The sequence below is a fragment of the Strigops habroptila genome, chromosome 9 (genome assembly GCF_004027225.2).
Source record: "Strigops habroptila isolate Jane chromosome 9, bStrHab1.2.pri, whole genome shotgun sequence".
Taxonomy (NCBI): domain Eukaryota; kingdom Metazoa; phylum Chordata; class Aves; order Psittaciformes; family Psittacidae; genus Strigops; species Strigops habroptila.
In genome coordinates this window covers 37479588-37496614 of record NC_044285.2, presented here as the reverse complement: position 1 = coordinate 37496614, position 17027 = coordinate 37479588, and the positions used below count along the sequence as shown (strand labels likewise).

Here is a 17027-nt window from a genome sequence, read left to right as displayed (position 1 = left end):
TCTGAAAATAAAATAGTGCAATAATGGAACTTCATTGAAATTGAAACTTCATGTCATAGACTCTCAAAGGAGGCCTAACTCTGAAATTAGATCAGGTTGCTCAGGGACATGGCCATACGACAGAGAAGTTTTTTCGTACATGTTTCAGAGAGAATGGTTGAGCACTGGAACTGGTTGCCCACAGTGGCTGTGTCATCTCTATCCTTGCAGGTACTCAAAACCTGACTGGACACAGCAACCTGCTCTAGGTGACCCTGCTTCGAGCAGGGCAGCAAACTGTAAAGGTCTCTTTTGACTTCAGGGATTCTGTAATTTCCACCCCCCACAGACTATTCCTGGACAGCCTGCATTAAGGCACAAATATCACCTTTCTTAATGTTTGTTTCACTGATGATTCGAACTTGTATCTGCCACTACTTGGTGCCAGCTAACAAATTAAGGTTTCAGTGTCTTTGTCTTTCATAGAGAGCGCAGGTTTGGTTCCTTTTCTCCTGCATTCCCACTGATGTCATTAGATTGCAGTAGACCTAAATGTAGTCCCCAAGCACCTTCCTTATGAGCCTGCGGGCACAGCAGACATAGTAAAACAAATGTAAAGACCAATGTGGCCTTTCTTGAACTTTCTTAATTTTTCCCAAGAGCCCCTGAGAACTGATCATCCACATCCAGCTCTCCATCCTGATCTGTGCTATCAGTAATTAAAGGCTATGGAGTACAGACTTCCCAGCTTTATTCACAGAATTTAAAAAGACAGGTGGGTTTCAAGTACTGCTTATATCTCCATATTGAAGAACACTTTACTCTTTCAGAGCACTGGTTTGCTGGTCTCGCATGTGGTTTGTAATCTTTGTTCTGCAAAGAGGATCATTGCACCAAGTTTTCAGGTGTTGTGAACCAATATAGCTGTATACAGCCTGAGTAAGCAATAGTGCTGAGAAACTCCCTAATTGTGACTGTAAAGATAATCTTTAGCAGTTTCTGACCTTTTCAAATTTTTACCTTGCAGAAGCATTTTAAAATGAAACCATTGATTTATTTGCTTTTCCCAGATGACTGGTATGTTGATTTATAAAGTCATTTGATGGAAGAATTTTTTCTAAGGATGTCTAAAATACAGGACTGTGCTAGAAACTATTTATTGTTTAGAGCTTTAAAGATTGCAGTAAAATTAACACTTTAGAGCAGGTAGCCATCTTATAATAGAGTTTTAAGCTTTCCTTTGTAGCTGTCTATGTTATGATGCAGTGCGAACGTTGAAGATGAGTGGTGCAGAACCCTAACCTCGATGATTGGTAAATAGTGCAGAACTGGTGTTCCATGGCTCATTTCCCGTTTGATTCATTGTGTTGTTTTTTTCCCTGTATTTAAAAGTCACGAAAAAGTCTCCTTTTGTCCCTTGCTTCTGTTTAAGACCATGAAGACTGTATGCTTGTACTGTACAATGTAAGAGCATGGTGGTGATGAAGACAACTGAAGAGTTTCCCTAAAAGAATTTGAGTTTTTTGAAGTCCTAAAGTTCCTACTGTCTTGTGGCACTAAACTTTCTTATTTTTTCAAAACAAAAGGCTACTGAAGTCCAGTGGCCATTCCAGCTCTTAACAGGTATAAAAATAAATAATAGGCTTAGAATCATAGCCTGGTGTGATAGTAATACTTTTCTTAATAACAGTTAACTGAAAAGTAATTTCGTTTAATAAACATGACAGAGATTTAATGATGGTTTGAATTGAGTCAGATATATCGTCATTATCCAGTTACTGGAAGTCAGTCCAAATAAATAAATATGCAGTAGAAAGAGCCACTTTTGCTTTAAAATGTTACACATTTCAGTATACTAATTAGCATATGAAGTTCTAATATGAGTTATCTTCCCAACCAAGTCCCTTTCCTCATTAGCATTTTGAGTAAATGGGCACTCCTTCTCTCTCCCAAATAGAAGTCCACTGTAAAATTCCCACATGGAGACAGTACTATCCTTTTGTAAGAGCTGTATGCATCTCTTTTTCTCAAGAAATACAATTTCCTGCAGTGAAGTCTGTTACTATTGAGACAAGCTTTTAAACTTTAAAAAATATAAAAGTAATGGATATGCAGTAAGGGATATGGCGTATCTTTGTTTCTTTCATTTAAAATGCTGCTTCAGACCTACTTCAAATCTTCTATATAATCCAAACCTCATTTCTCTTGTGTTCAAATGCAGTTTTTTCCTCCCTCTTCCTTTATGCTATCAGCCATACAGTCTGCTGTTTGTGGTATTCTTTTCAAGTGGAAATTAAATTACTGATACCATAATTCAATACGATATTTAAAAATTGATTTGCTTTGTAAAAATAGCTTGGTGTGCTATTACAGATATACTGGCTAGACTGTGTGACTTTCTGAGATATCGCCTGCGGGAGGCTAAAAATAAAACTTGTCTGCACTGAATTACAAGGCTGTTGTGCATGCCATTAGACAGAGATGAAATGCCAGGAGTTTCAAGTTGTAGGGAGTTGTAAAGATATAATGTTTATTGCAATACAAACTTTTCCTAAGACTGAAATGCAAGCAAATCCCAAAGTCGTTCATTCAAAAGGGTTTCAGCATGTATTGAGTGTTTTCTTACTTTTATTGAATGGTTTCAGTCACAGGGTTCAGTATCTCAGCTTGAATGATTTATTATTCTAGTATTGGTTAACAAAATATTAGAAGTCAAAAGGCATGTCATATTTTTGTGTGTGTTGATCCTTCTCAAATAATTTGTTTGCTAGTTTGTTCTTGTTTCATCCTTGTTAGTTCTCCATGGTAAGAGACTGAGTTTCATTTTTTTGTTCCTTTGGCAGTCACAATTTCAGAGGACTATAAGCTTAATTTAGGAGTTTACACCTAAATAATGTTTTGGAGATTTACCACACTGCTCACCTTTTTTTAATTTTTATTTTTAAACAGTATTGGTAAAAAAGTTGATGGCTGATTGTGAGAAGTAATATACTTCTTTTAACCTCTAGTAATGTCCACATGCTTCCTATGAAAACTGCAGAAGGGAAGAAATGCATGAAATCAAAGCAAATATCTTAAGCAGAATATAGAATCATAGAATTGTTTGGTCTGGAAGGGACCTTAAAAGCTCATCTAGTTCCAACCCCCTGCCATGGGCAGGGACACCTACCACTAGACCAGGTTGCTCCAACCTGGCCTTGAACACTGCCAGGGATGGGGCAGCCACAACCTTTCTGGGCAACTGTTCACTGCCTCACCACCCTCACAGTGAAGAATTTTTCCTAATATCTAATCTAAGTCTATCATTTTTCAGCTTAAATCTATTCCCCCTTGTCCTGTCACTGCCTGCCCTTGTAAAAAGTCCCTCTCCAGATTTCCTATAGGCGCCCTTCAGATATTGGAAAGCTGCTATAAAGAAACTAATTTTAAAAAAATCAGGAAACTGAAATATAACATGTAATGATTAGTTTTTCAAGATTCAAAAATATATTTGTATTTCTCTTCCATATCCATCTAGAAACTATGACACTGTGTGTTTAGCTCAAAAGAGTGTTCAAAATTCAATAGAAGAGGAAGTAATAGCAGAGAAATGTTGAGGATATAAAATGCTGGAGTAGTAAATAGAACAAGAAACAAAAACATTCATAGTAAAGTGTAAAAAGTGCCATGTAATTGCTGGTATATACTGTAATACGTATAGGTATGTACATATACATTATACAGGTAATTTATCATCTGGAGCATATTTCTTTCAGATCATTAATTTTGCTTTATTGGTTCCTCCCTTTTTCTTTCATTCAGCCTCATCTTATATACACATCATTATTTTCAACAATATCATTACTTTGACAGACAGCCTACTTAGAGACCATGGTGTGATCTCTAAGAAATCGAGAAGGTCTTTTAAGACTGCTATTGAAAAAGTGATTTTGTTGAGTTAATTCCCCCTGTTTGGGAATAAAGGCCAGCTAGGGACAGGAAAGCTCATTGTGTTAACATACACTCAGTTTTCCCAAGGAAAAATCTAGGAAACACTACCAAATACGTGCAGTTTGGGGGTGGACTTGCCATACGAACGTTTTAAAGAAAGATGCTTCTCTTTATAGTTTCAGTTCAGTTAGAAACTTCCACGTTGGTTGAGCTCTGCTTGTTTCAGCTTATGGTTCAGAAGCACCAATATGTAACTAGTAAGTAGCTCAAGATTTCCTAAGTTAAAGTGAAATTTCAGTAAGATTTTCATAGTGTAATATCAGAAATTACAAGTCTTAGACTAAAGAATTAGCCTGTACCCCACAGGAGGGGACAACACAAGACCTGGATCATAATGACCTGTGTTCACAACCGCAGAAATTAGACAACCCTCCCCTATTCTTATCAGCTGAGCTATACAGTAATAGATAACTTTTTTACAGAAATAAAGATGACACATTGTAATATGGGTTGTAATACCTGCAGTCTGCCATATCTCAAACCTGGAAACATGGCCACATATCTACTTGTATATGAGAGTTTTGGTATGTAATCAATTCCAGTCATAGTTTATCTTTGTAGTGGGCTAGATTTTGAAAAACTGAGAACTGAACTGAATAAATAAACAAACAAATTCCTTATTTTACTACTGCAGTGTCTAGAAACAGGGCTGGCATTAGGCTGCAAAAGAAAAATAAAAATGTCACCACATTTAGAATACATGTCTGCCAGGCACTTTATTTTAAAATGAAGTTCTTGTTTTCTGAAGTGCATCTGTACATTCCGTAGGTCATGAAACTTAGAAAATAAAATCTGTTTACTGAAAGAGTAAGCATGATATGATGTATATAACAGAGATTTATTTCTCTGTGAACCATAGAGCCTGAATTTATTTTATTTAACAGCAGTGTATAATAGGAGATCAAATGCACTTTTAACAGTGGAAAAGAGAAACTTTTAATACACCACACAGGAAATATGTTTTAATTTGCAAATCGCTTTTAGATTCTTGCAATGACCCTTGAAGTCCTGATTCTAGCAATATGTAAGGTATTTAAAAAACATGCTTGTAACTATTGCTCCTAAGAAGTTGTTTTCTATTTCCCTTTGGAGGCTTTACATCTATCACATTGCACTGTTTCTCAATCATTGTGCTCAAGTGCAGTATTTGATGTATCTGATGCTGCATGTCCAAAATGGGCACTTGGGAAATAACTGGGAAAGATTTTGAATGCAGTGTTTTATTACAGGCTGGTTTGGAGAGGCATTGGGTATTTTTTCCTTTGGTTTTTATTTTGATTCTGATGTACTCAATAGTTTCCTCTGGAAGCCTACAACTCTAGCAAATACAACAAATCTGAAAAACAAGAAGTTAGTTGCAACATCAAATCAACAACTTGTTACTTGTGTTTATCAATCAATATCCAAGTACAATTCTGCAAAATCCTGTGTTCACAGTCTTACAAGTGTCTGTTCTCCAATGAAAGTTTGAGAATAAAATGTCTAACTCTGTGGTACATTTAGAAACAAATGGACAATAGTTTGAGTTGTAGTTAACTTTTTATCTTTCTTTAAAACACGATTTATTGGTCCAGGTTGGATGTGAGATACTGTGGGGCCTGTAACAAATTCTCGCCTTGTATGTCAGCTTACTTTAATGACATTCTGCCAACCATTTTGAGGTGGTACATACATATACTATGTGAGAAAAAAAAAAAGAGGGTTGCCTCAGTAGTTACTATGAGGGAAATGAAGTGATCAGACTACATAAAGATATTTCAAGGTTGTTTCCCTGGGAAGACTTTGTTTTAAATAATAATAGAGTTATATAAATAAATCATGGGACTATAAACCTTTCAAGATAGTGACAATTATTGAATCAGTTTCCCAAAATTATTCCTGAAATAATTGTAGCAAAAGTTTACTTTCATCTCTAGGCACAGTACGTTTATGACAAGATGCCAATATATGTAGTGGAACTTGCAATATACCTGTCTCCTGAGGGCTGAACAAACTTGACAGTCGCGAGAGAATTATAAGGGCTTTATGATGACAACCTAGTGAAGAAAAGGGGAAAAAAAAAAAAAAAAGGCTTGACTGAACAAAAAAGAACAAATCTAAATGAAGTGTATGTAAAGTGAATGCACAAAGGCTGGTGTTTAAAATTGAAGAAAGTTCTATTGCACTTTGTATTTTGCTGGTTTTAAACCAAGAGTCAGTTAAGGCCCTTAAATGCTCTGTGGCTACATGAAATAAAAACCTCTTGGTGATTAATCATCATGAATTTTACCTTCACTGCTATGTCTGCATGCCAGGTAATTGAAAGATGAATATATAGAAAATTTTCATCCCTAAGATAATAAGTACAGAGTGAAGCATATTCCAAACAGCACATTGCTTTCTGATCTGACAAAATTATTTAGTCGGCAGGAAGAAAACAGGAAACAAGGCTGTAACGAATACTCTTGAATACTCTTAGAGCTTCATTGCTTCTGCTTTGCTTCATGGTCCTCTTACTTCAGTGTAGGAAATCATCAAATGAGATTTCATATTGTTTTTTATTGTATTTAAATGATGAAATGGAGTTTGAGGAGGCTCCTCAGAGGAGTTCTAATCTTTTTCCTCTAGTTTTCTTTTTCAATTTTTTTCCTGCTCTTTAGTATCTGTTTTGGCTCCTGACCTATTCTCGCCAATCTTTTTCATTTTTATAGAATATTGTTAATGAAGTGTGTACAATGTTGCTTGGGAAAAACATGCCACAGTAATTTTTCTTTATTTTTAAAATGTGTTAGATTCCATCTAGCAGCTGCAGGCCCCTTTTTTCACAAACGAATCTGATTACTGAGTGTGATTAAAATGAATTTTTCTTTATATGGCAAACACAGTTTTTCCCAACTGTGAATCTGACAAGCACATTTTTTTGAGTACCAGTGTAATACTTAAAGTTGTAAAGACACAATCATCACAAGACTTTTTATTTACTATTGTTCAATACCAACAGTGTTGAGTGAAAGAAACTAACGAGGTCTTTGATAATCAATTCTTATCAGAAATGTCTTGGGCAGAGTGTGGTTTTTCAATTATCATCAGTTGTTCAGTAGCTGTACACACAGGCGCTTTTCTCATCTAGAAGTGCTGATTTTATCTTTATTTTAAGAAAGATGAACTTGCATTTGAATGCTTGAAATTAAAACTGTTCCTACTTGGACTGCTTTCTTGACAACTGGCGTTATTTTATCTCGCATGATTCTGCATGTAAGCACTGTCATATAACTATTGAGCTCCATCTTTAGAAGGAAAAACTCTAAGGTAGGAAAACCATGGAATAGGCATGTAGAGGTTTGGAGAATTTGAGGGCAGGATATTTATTATTAAGGAGTCTATGAGAATAGAAGAGCAGGTGACGGTAGAAGAGCCTAGCCATTCTCTAGGGAAATGATGCTTCCAAATTTTGGAGGAAATTGGAAGAAATCTCCTGGTTGATGAGAGGGAGGAGAGGACAGGGAGGGAGGGAAAGACAGCCACTGAGGCCGCATATGTAAACAGTTGCATCCAAATACTGGTTCTAGCTTTTGAAAGAGACCAGTTGGAGGCTGAGCAGTTTGGGGAGCTGAGACATTGAATCCGTTTGGGTATTTGTATCTCTTTCTATCTCTGCTGCTTGTACCACAGAAATAAAGACCTTTTGGGGTTTCTTTGGCCCAACAGTTGTAATTATTGAGGCAATGTCGGAGGGAAGGAGGGAGACTGGCAGTGGTGTCCTAAAAACGCAAAAGCAAACTTTGCCATATAATACTGGTGGTTCATATCAGATTATTAGTACATTTAAGGTGATTTAACTTACCTAGATAGATGATAGTCAAAAATCTCTGAGCTCAAATCTATCTTGAGTTGACAGAACCAGTCAGTAATGAATAGTTATCCTTTTAATCAAAGTATGGCAGAGAAAAGGGTAGTTTTCAAGTAGTGTTATACTTCACTTTCCTCAATTTTTTTTTTAATATCTATTTAGAGCTGTCTTATAAACTGTATAAAGCTGATTATAAACTGGTCTCTCTTTTCTGAAAGAAATAATTCATAAACTGGATTTTTTTTTTAATGTTGTAGCTCAGAATTTCTTTCTGAATTTAAGAAGTAATATCACAGAATTGTATATTAATTCTAGGTGATAGGGAGAAATAATTTGCATATATAAACGCAAGTTGCAGCCCAGTGGTTTTGCAGAGAGGTGGGTTGAGGTAAGACTGTTGGAGAATCCCAGAAAAGTTGCATCCAGTATCGGGAAGCAGTCTTTCTGTTCACTGCTTACAGAAGAGGGATGATGCTCTGCTTTACACCTTATAGGTAGAAATGTTAGGATTATTTGTAGTTTCCTTATCTTTCTTGCAGAACACATTGTATTCACCTCTGTCCCCTTTATGACTCTCCTAATATGTAAAACTGGGAAATACAAAAAAACCCCACGTTCTATTTATGGTCTTAACTTTTATGGTTTGGTCTTGCTTAGAAAATATGTCCCTTTTCTAAAAGGCAGATGTAGAGGTTATACCGAGTCTCAGGGGAGCGCATCTCAAATGTGTCTGGGTTAGTTCAGGGAAAGGTGATGTGGGCTAGCTGGCTACTTGATGTGGGCTAATGGGCGAACTGGAAAATACAGGCCTCTCTTCGTCAATCTGTCCATATGACGCTGATTTTCATGTTGAGCCTTTGCAACTGAAGAAATGGTTTTCATGATTTGTGCTCAGCAAAATGAAAACAAAGTAACTCTTTCAATGTGCCAAAACAACAGGACATGTACAGGGCCAGCAATACCAACTGTTGCATTGGAAATATTTACAAGAAGTTGCTTTGCTGTAACTTTGATGCCAAAATTGCTCTTAAGATGTCAGCAGCATGTGTGTTTGTGAACTGTGTGTGGCAAAAGTGTAGGAATGGTAGACATTTTCTCTGCAAGATGTGGTAGGCTCTTGAGATTAGGAAATAGGGAAGAGTTTATTTATATTTAAAGGATAAATATTACTACAGGGTAGGCTCATATGCTCTTAGTAAGAGCCGGGATTCTCTAAAAATTGTCACATATCACCATCTTCTGAGCAAACCCTGTATTGCAATCTGTTAAATCTAAACTGAATTCATGAGCTGCAGTGGTCTCACTCAAGCAAGATGAGAAAACCTCCGTATTCAATACCTGACATTTCAAGCACTAAATTGTGACGAAACTTGTATCTAATTTTCTGAGAAAAAGGGCTTGGATTGTTAAGAAGTGGCTCTGTGTTCAACAGGTTGGTGTCTTCCCCGACTGTGAAAAATTCACTGACAAACAAAAAGTAATTTTAAGGAAATCTGCAATGAGAAAATCCTGCACAGAAAATGTAGCACGTGTGACCCTGTTGGTACAAAAAAAGATCCTCATGTTTACTGCAGAGATTGAAGAAATGCTGACAAAGTTCCTATAAGTTTGAACGTAGGCTATTCAATCCCTGGCTTCTGCAATTCTAAGACATCAGTTGAGATTGTGGTTTAGCTAAATTGTTCTATGCAAGAAGTGAAAAATTACGCTTTTTGCCTACTTTTACTGTGTATTTTCAGTTAATATCACAAAATGTTTTCTGGGTTATATATTTGGCAAAACGTTGCAGGGATATTGCAATATTTTTGTAATAATCTTTTTTTGCAATGGAATAGAGAGATACTTATGATGCTTTAAAGGTTGAAAATTATGTGGCCAAAGGGTACCAGTTTTATAATTGCACACAAATTGAAGGGGGTGTAGAAAACCAAGAGTAAACCCAGAAAACACATTCAAGGAAATTACCTCACGTGGCCTCATATATATATAAAAAACCTGAAAATAATATGCATATGAAATGGTAAAGTTCAAAAGAAAGGTGTATTTCCAGAAGAAAAGAGAAAACCTAGGTAGAGAAATATATTCTGTTGTGAAATTTATTCAGGGAAAGGAACAGCTTCCTTTCACCAACTTTATCTATGGAGCAGGAGACAAAGGAATAATCTGCTAAAAGAACTTCAGTCTGTCACCTGACAATTCAAAGGCATTCTGATTTGTTATTTGGTCTATGTATCAAGGTTGGGTTGTTGTGTTTTGGTGGGGTTTTTTTTCTTTTCTACATATTTTTCTGCCTACATGCAAAGAACAAGAGAATGTGAGAGGCTGCCTCTCCAACTGAGCAGGGAATGCCGCCTAAGTTACATACACAAGAAGGGATAACAAAGAGTAAAGATAAGATAGAGAAATCCTGCCCTGAAAAGCCCTAGTTCGTACAGTCCACCTCGATGATATTTTGGTTTTGTATTCCCTCTCATACAGTCTTGCCCCAAATTATCCTAGTAATTCCTCAACACTTTTTGTAACTTTCAAAATGCAGAAATGATTTGGTCTAAACCTTAGAGTATTTTGTTAATAACTCCTGTAAATTTAGACTTTTTTGGACATTAAGTTTGACTAAAACAGATATTAATTCTCTCCGCCAAAGAACTGACAATGTCTTGTATTAAGCTTCCTGCTGGAGTAACAGGCAAACACACTTTCAGATATAGTTTTTCTATTATAAAGTATGAAATATTAATCTATACTTAAAATACAGTATTTAAAAGATCATTCCTGGACAGTCTTTCCCAAATGAGTTGTCCAAAAAGTAAGTGGCGATGTATTATTTTCTTAGTCACATGTGGTTGGCATGTGAAAATCTTGATAACGTGAAGTTGCTGCCGCCCTCTTCTGTGCGCTCCAGAAACATCATTATTTGTATACACAACACGGTTCTTAATTCTTTTTGCGTATGTAGAACTGTGATGGAGAAAAAAAAGTCCTTGTATGTGGACATGAAGAAGAAAAGGTGTGCAAACTTCAGTGACTGTGTGCCAGTGATGTAGCGGAGCTCTATTGAAAAGTAGCAATGGTCGAACGTAGCATTTTGTTGTCAGGTTTCTTTAGCAAGAGGTGAGGTCAGCAGAGATAAAAAGAATATAATTTTACTGTGAAAAAAGCAGACCTTCATCTTTCTGGGGGGAAGTGGCAGTGAAAGGATTTCTGTTCTGATGGAATTCCCCCTTTTCTTTGTAAGAGGAAATAGAGAATAAGAGGTGAGGCTAGAATATCAACTGTAGGTATTTAGCATACAACCTCTTAAAAATAACAGTGGTGACTGTTAGAGAAATTTAGTTTAATCTCTCCAGGAATTAATTCTAATTGACAAAATGAAATTTCCTCATGGGAAGGACCCGTGCTGAAACGTGCAAATGAATTCAGTCTAGTTTATTTGGCATGCAATTTTTATGTTGTGTGGGATCAGAGAAAATGAGCCGATTTCAGATACTGAAGCCCAGATATTCAGCATCATTCACTCCACCTCTGAGTGAGTCTAGGGTCAGGTGGGAAGCAAAAGTTTCATCATGTGATAAGCATGTGCAGAAATATACATGTCAAAAGAGGTAGGATTAGCATCACATGACACTTCATTGATTCCCTTTGAGCAGATTACCCTGGACATTCCTTCCTGGCACATGCAGCCAGCTGTCTCCTTTCATGGTAAAAGATTAATTTTCACTCTTCAACCAATTCAGCCTGTACTGTAGAACAGCTGGGTTTTTAAGCTCCTCAACCAAGAATGCAGAAAAAAAGAGAAGGTGGCAGCATGAGCTAGTTGGCTGGGTAGCTCAAGTAAGTTTTGAATTTCTGTGAATCTTGCTGGCTTAATGAAGATACTGTTTGAGACAGGCTAGCCTATGAACTGCTCTGGGTGTTGTAATAATTGGGCCTAAGCCCTTCCCTTAATATATATATATATTTTTTTTTACTATGGCATCAGGGAAATAGTTTATTTTTGCTCTGATCGTTGTAAATAGCTCTAGTACGGAATGTGTCAGGAAAATGAGTGTTCCAGTAGTGCGGTTACATTACTGAAAGTAATACTGCTAAAGTAATGGAAGGAATTTTTCTGGGCTAGTTGGTTCTTATGCTCTTTGTTTAAATATCTCCTATTGGTAGATAGACATAGGATAGTGGTTAAGCTGAACCTTCAGTCTTTCCCAGAATTGATTTTGTGGGGGGTTATTCCTGATTCCCATTCGTTACCTTATATAACACACCTTTGCTGGTCCAGTTCATGTAGAAAGTATCACCCAGTGCAAAAGGAAAAAGGGCTTAAGGGCCAGGGCTTAAAAACAAAGAAAACACAATTATTTGGGCAGAAAAGAAGTAGCACAAATAATAATTATTCTGCCAGCAAGAGTCATGATAGAAGCACAGACCGATGCAAGGTGAGAGATAAGAGAGGGTGGCTTCCTCCCAGACTTGGCGAGCGAGCCAGCTGTGTATGCAGCTGTCAGGGGACCTAGCAGGCAAAGATGCTACATAACTATTGCACCTACTTGTGTTTGGAGAAACAGAGGAAATGTGAAGGGATGACACCTCATCACAGAATCTATCTAGCGTTTCCTCTCACCTAATAATGTCTAAACATCTCCAACTTCTCTCCAGTTTTCTTTTCTTCTATCTTCCTGTTAGGTGTCCAATTTCCTTTTGCAGATTGCTAGTTTCCTTTCACATGATTTTTCACTGCTGTACAAATATTATGGAAGAAAAAAACCCTAGAACTTTAGTACTAAAAACATTGAGGAACTGCTTTCTCTCAAATTCAGTTGTGCAATATTATTGCTTGAATTCAAATATCTACTCAAATTTTCGCTGGACATTGGCACATAAAAGTAACATGTAAAGAAACATACTTCATCACTTCTGCTTTCCATAGCACTTTAATAGCAGGTCTCTCAGTATCACTTCTTCAGATAAAGATTGAAGCTTGAATCTTCACTCAAGCAGAGGGACATGCAGAATTAGTTGTCTACATGTGGCTTTCAGATCTATTCTTTCCCATGCTGACTGCTTTAATTTATAAAGTTACATTCAGATTGCGCTGACTTTTGTCTGCTTCATACCTTTCCCATCTTTTCCCATTTCCCTTTATCCATACTTACCTTTCTGTTTTCTATAACAAGATACATGCCTAAACAGCCTTGCCGTACAAATTAGTAGGCCATCTTATCCCAAAACACATACATGCAGATATTTACCTACTCTACCTCAGGGGTTGTGGCTCATGGTAGGAAAAGCTACTGAATTTATCGAACTGATAAATGTTGCTGCATGCTGCTACAGTTTTTCTTTCTTATGCTATTTTTTAAATAAAACCTCATGACTTGGTTTCTTTAGAGAACAGTGAAGAAATACAGAAAGGGTAATTTTCTTCTAATACTCTTTTTGAGACTTATGGAAATGGTAGTATATTTAAAGATATGTTTAAGGGGATTGTTTACATCTAGGTGTTTTTCCTGTGTTTCTGATGCTTTGTTGACTGAGAAAGCATTTAAGAAAATCTGCAAGTTGAAGGAGGAGAGAAAAGCAGGGGAATCTATGGCATCTCTGCAGTCATAGCATTTGCAAGCCATCCGGCTCTCATAGGCTGGTCCTGTGTGTTTGTGTTAAGGTACTCACCCACAGTTTCTGTTCTTCAAAACTGGCTTCTTATATGCTCAAGTCTTCATTTTTCTTTCCTTACTGTTGACTCGATCAGGTTTTTAAATATGGCTTTATGTTCTGTAAACCACTCTACTAGTTAAGGACCCATGCCTGCTTTCTCTCACTTGAGGCCGTGTTTAAACTTCAATTTCCATACAAAGGCTCTGTGAGAAAGATGCACTGGTATTTTATCCATGTCTGTTATGATTTAGATATTAGGAAGAAGTTCTTCCCTGTGAGGATGGTGAGTGAGGCACTGGCACAGGTTGTCCAGAGAAGCTGTTGCTTCCCCTTCCCTGGAAGTGTTCAAGGCCAGGTTGGACGGGGCTTGGAGCAGCCTGGTGTAGTGGAAGATGTTCCTGCCCATGGCAGGGGGTTGGAACTGGATGAGCTTTAACGTCCCTTCCAACCCAAACCATTTTGTGATTCTGTGTGCCGCTTGCAAATATCTTTATTAGTTACGCATTAGTCGTATAATTTGTATTTTAGAGTTTTAAAACTGGGCATCCAATATCACTGGTTTCCAAGCAAGAATAGAATAAAGGAGGTTATATTGGCTACTGGAAGCAGTGATGTGCTGTTATGGGAGAACATGAGAAAAGCATTGTTTAGAACCTGATTCATAAGCAGTAGCAACCCTCTCCCTCTGATCCACACAAGTCTTCTAAATATATACACAGAAGTATTTATATAAAAGAGTGCACATGGCTATTGCATGACCAAAGCAGGGATGGCAATGAATAGAGCAAAAATGTTAGAATTTTTATTACTAAAGCTTAAAAGTTAATATTTGCGGCAAAAAGGTGTTCTAGGTGGGTGGCCAGATAGGTTCCTTATGGAGCAGAGGGGAAGAAAAATAAAATTAGCATCAATCTCACATTCACAGATGTCTTACTACGCAGATTCACTGTGAAGCTTCCTGGCCAGCCCCTTTGCATTTGCTTCAAATTATTGAATTGGTGGGAAATAAAAATACCTTCTTCTTCTGATGTGAATTCTCTAACCTGTGATCTTAAACTAGCCGGTTTAGGGTTTGTTCCCCATTTGGTTGGCTGTTGGTTTAGGCAGGGAGGGTTTTCTCATGTTGGTTTTGTTTGTTTTATTTTGGGTTTTGGTTGGTTTTTCCTTCCACAAAAATAGATACAAAATGAAAATAGCCATGAAAGCAAGTTTGTTTCCTGGACTGCCAAGCTAGCAAGAGATTGTGTTGATCTAGAAATTCACAACAGCATTAGGGTAGTTCTAAGCCGATATACTGATAAGTTTCTATTGTAGGACAGCTTCATGTAATAGCCCCCCAAAAAATCATCCTCAGATGTCCTGTACTTTCAGCCCTCTGCAGGCAATCGGCTCAGTTTGCCGAGGGCTGGGGAGTGTGAACCTCTTTCATAGAGGGGGCCTCCTGATGTGTCCTAGAAGGAAGGTCAATTTTACTTTATGTGGTCCAGATGCAGTAAGGAAGTAAGGACAGTAAAACAGGATCTTTTGTTCTTTTAGAGCACAAAAATGAGATTTATACTTCTGTGTTTTCTGTTCTTGAATAAATGTAAAATAAACCCCATAAAATTGTTAAAACATAGTCTAAATTTTCTTAGCAGAGAAAGTAAAGTTTATTTGACCATAGCATGCTATATATGAACAATTGATTTTTCAAGTTAAAAATGTTTTTTTCCATTTATAAATATGTTTGAGATTTCATCTTTATAAGCATTCGATAGGATTAATGCTATATTTTCTTTTTAATATTATATTGCTGAATTCCAAAAACTCAGTATTCTATCAGGAAAGTTAGTCTACACGTTCAGAGAATTTTCATCTCTGTCCTGAATTTTCCGATGCTAACAAAACAACAACATAACACTAAAGTAGATACTGTCCAAATATTGTGCTTCACAGCATAGAATATCTTACATACATTCTTTTTCGAAAGTACACTTTCAGCATTTGAAATTACAAAAAAATGAAATTAATGTGAAACAAATCAAAACCTTCATTAGAAATTGGCACACAAAAAGAAAATATCATGCATGTAGAATATTATGTGCTGTTTTGAGGTGATTCTTTCCCTGTTTATTCTTGATTCTTAGCATTCTCTTAATTTCAATTGAAACATTAACATGCTTATATAAATGGTATAGAACATTACACAGTGGATCTGTTGGGGGTTTTTTTCTTACCATATTTCTACTGTACATGAGAGAAAGCTGGTAATCTTCAGCTGAGGTCAAAGACTGTCATATCAATATGATATAGAAGTTTAATTTTGTAAGTTATATTCAAGGAATGTAATTATATGATTGTTTTTAAAATCTAATGCGTGGTGATTATCCCAAGAATAGTCAAATTAGTTTAACACATACTGACAGATGGTTAGTGGGCAAAGACAAATCCATGAATAACCTGACACCCTGATCAGCATGAAAATATCACATATCTATGCACTGTGAAAATGATTGCAAATTATGTTAGCATTGTGTTTTGACAAAAGAGATCTCCTTCTGTTGGCACACACTTAATAACATAAAGATACCTTAGGCCTACTGCTTCTTTACTTGCACCATTCAGTTTAATATACTGCTAAAAATGGATATTCTATCACAGTACTAACAATGCCGGGAGGTTGAATAGCAACCAGATTCTGTATTTCTCTGATATGTTTTTAAAGTTAATTTAGTAATTTAATTTCTTAAAATAGAAATGAAGTTACTTCTGCAGAGAATATTCTGTTGCCAGTGATACTGATGGGCAAATATTTTGTTCTGTGCAGTTCTTGGTTGAAGGTATTTCTCTCTAATTCATTTTCATTTACATAAAATATAAAAGCTCTTTATCAACATTAGCATAACTGCCACCATAGAAAAGAAAAAAGTTTATGAAATCTTATACACCCGTTTATCACTTTACTATTGCAGTTTATAAATAACAGATACACTTTTGTAACAAACCTGAACCATTTAAACATATTATTGATTTTTTTTTTTTTTATGTGTTAAGCATAATAAAATAATTCAGTTATGCAAAATTCTCTGATTTCTGTAATGCGGGAAGACACTTCTCTAATAGCATAATGGCTCAGAGATGGGTGTTCTCTGTCATAGAGGGTTGCTAAGATGTATATAGTCTGTACGGCTTTCTGGAATGTTTCTTATCTTCGTGACTTCACAAAACTCCACTCAGTTTAGTTTCACAATATTTATAGTCTTCAAGGCAACTTTACAACAACAACACATGCTCCAGCCCTTCCAATATTGACAGGAACTTCCTAAAAATAAAAAGAAAAAAATAAACATTTTTAGTTACTCCTGTGGATAGGACTAGAAGAAATTACTTGCAGATTAAAAGTAAATCAATTTGTTTATTCAAATTACTGCACTAAAATATATATATGTATATATATAAGATTTATAACATATATATTTATAAATATTTATAAAATATATTCATATATATTATAATCTTTTATATATGTATATAAAAATCTTACATATATATATATAAAAATCTTAAATATGTATAAGATTTAACCAGGACTCTAAAAATG

General features: G+C 36.1%; 1 protein-coding gene across 3 annotated transcripts in view; it reads right to left on the bottom strand.

The window, feature by feature from the left end:
• Positions 1-15077: 15077 nt before the first annotated feature.
• The window catches only part of KLHL4 (kelch like family member 4), a 45003-nt gene continuing 43053 nt past the window's right edge, over positions 15078-17027 (bottom strand). For all 3 annotated transcript variants that reach the window (XM_030497305.1, XM_030497303.1, XM_030497306.1), the window contains one exon: positions 15078-16748. In XM_030497305.1, coding sequence (XP_030353165.1) covers positions 16689-16748 — 60 coding nt within the window. In that variant the 3' untranslated portion in view covers positions 15078-16688. The remainder of the gene's footprint in view (positions 16749-17027) is intronic.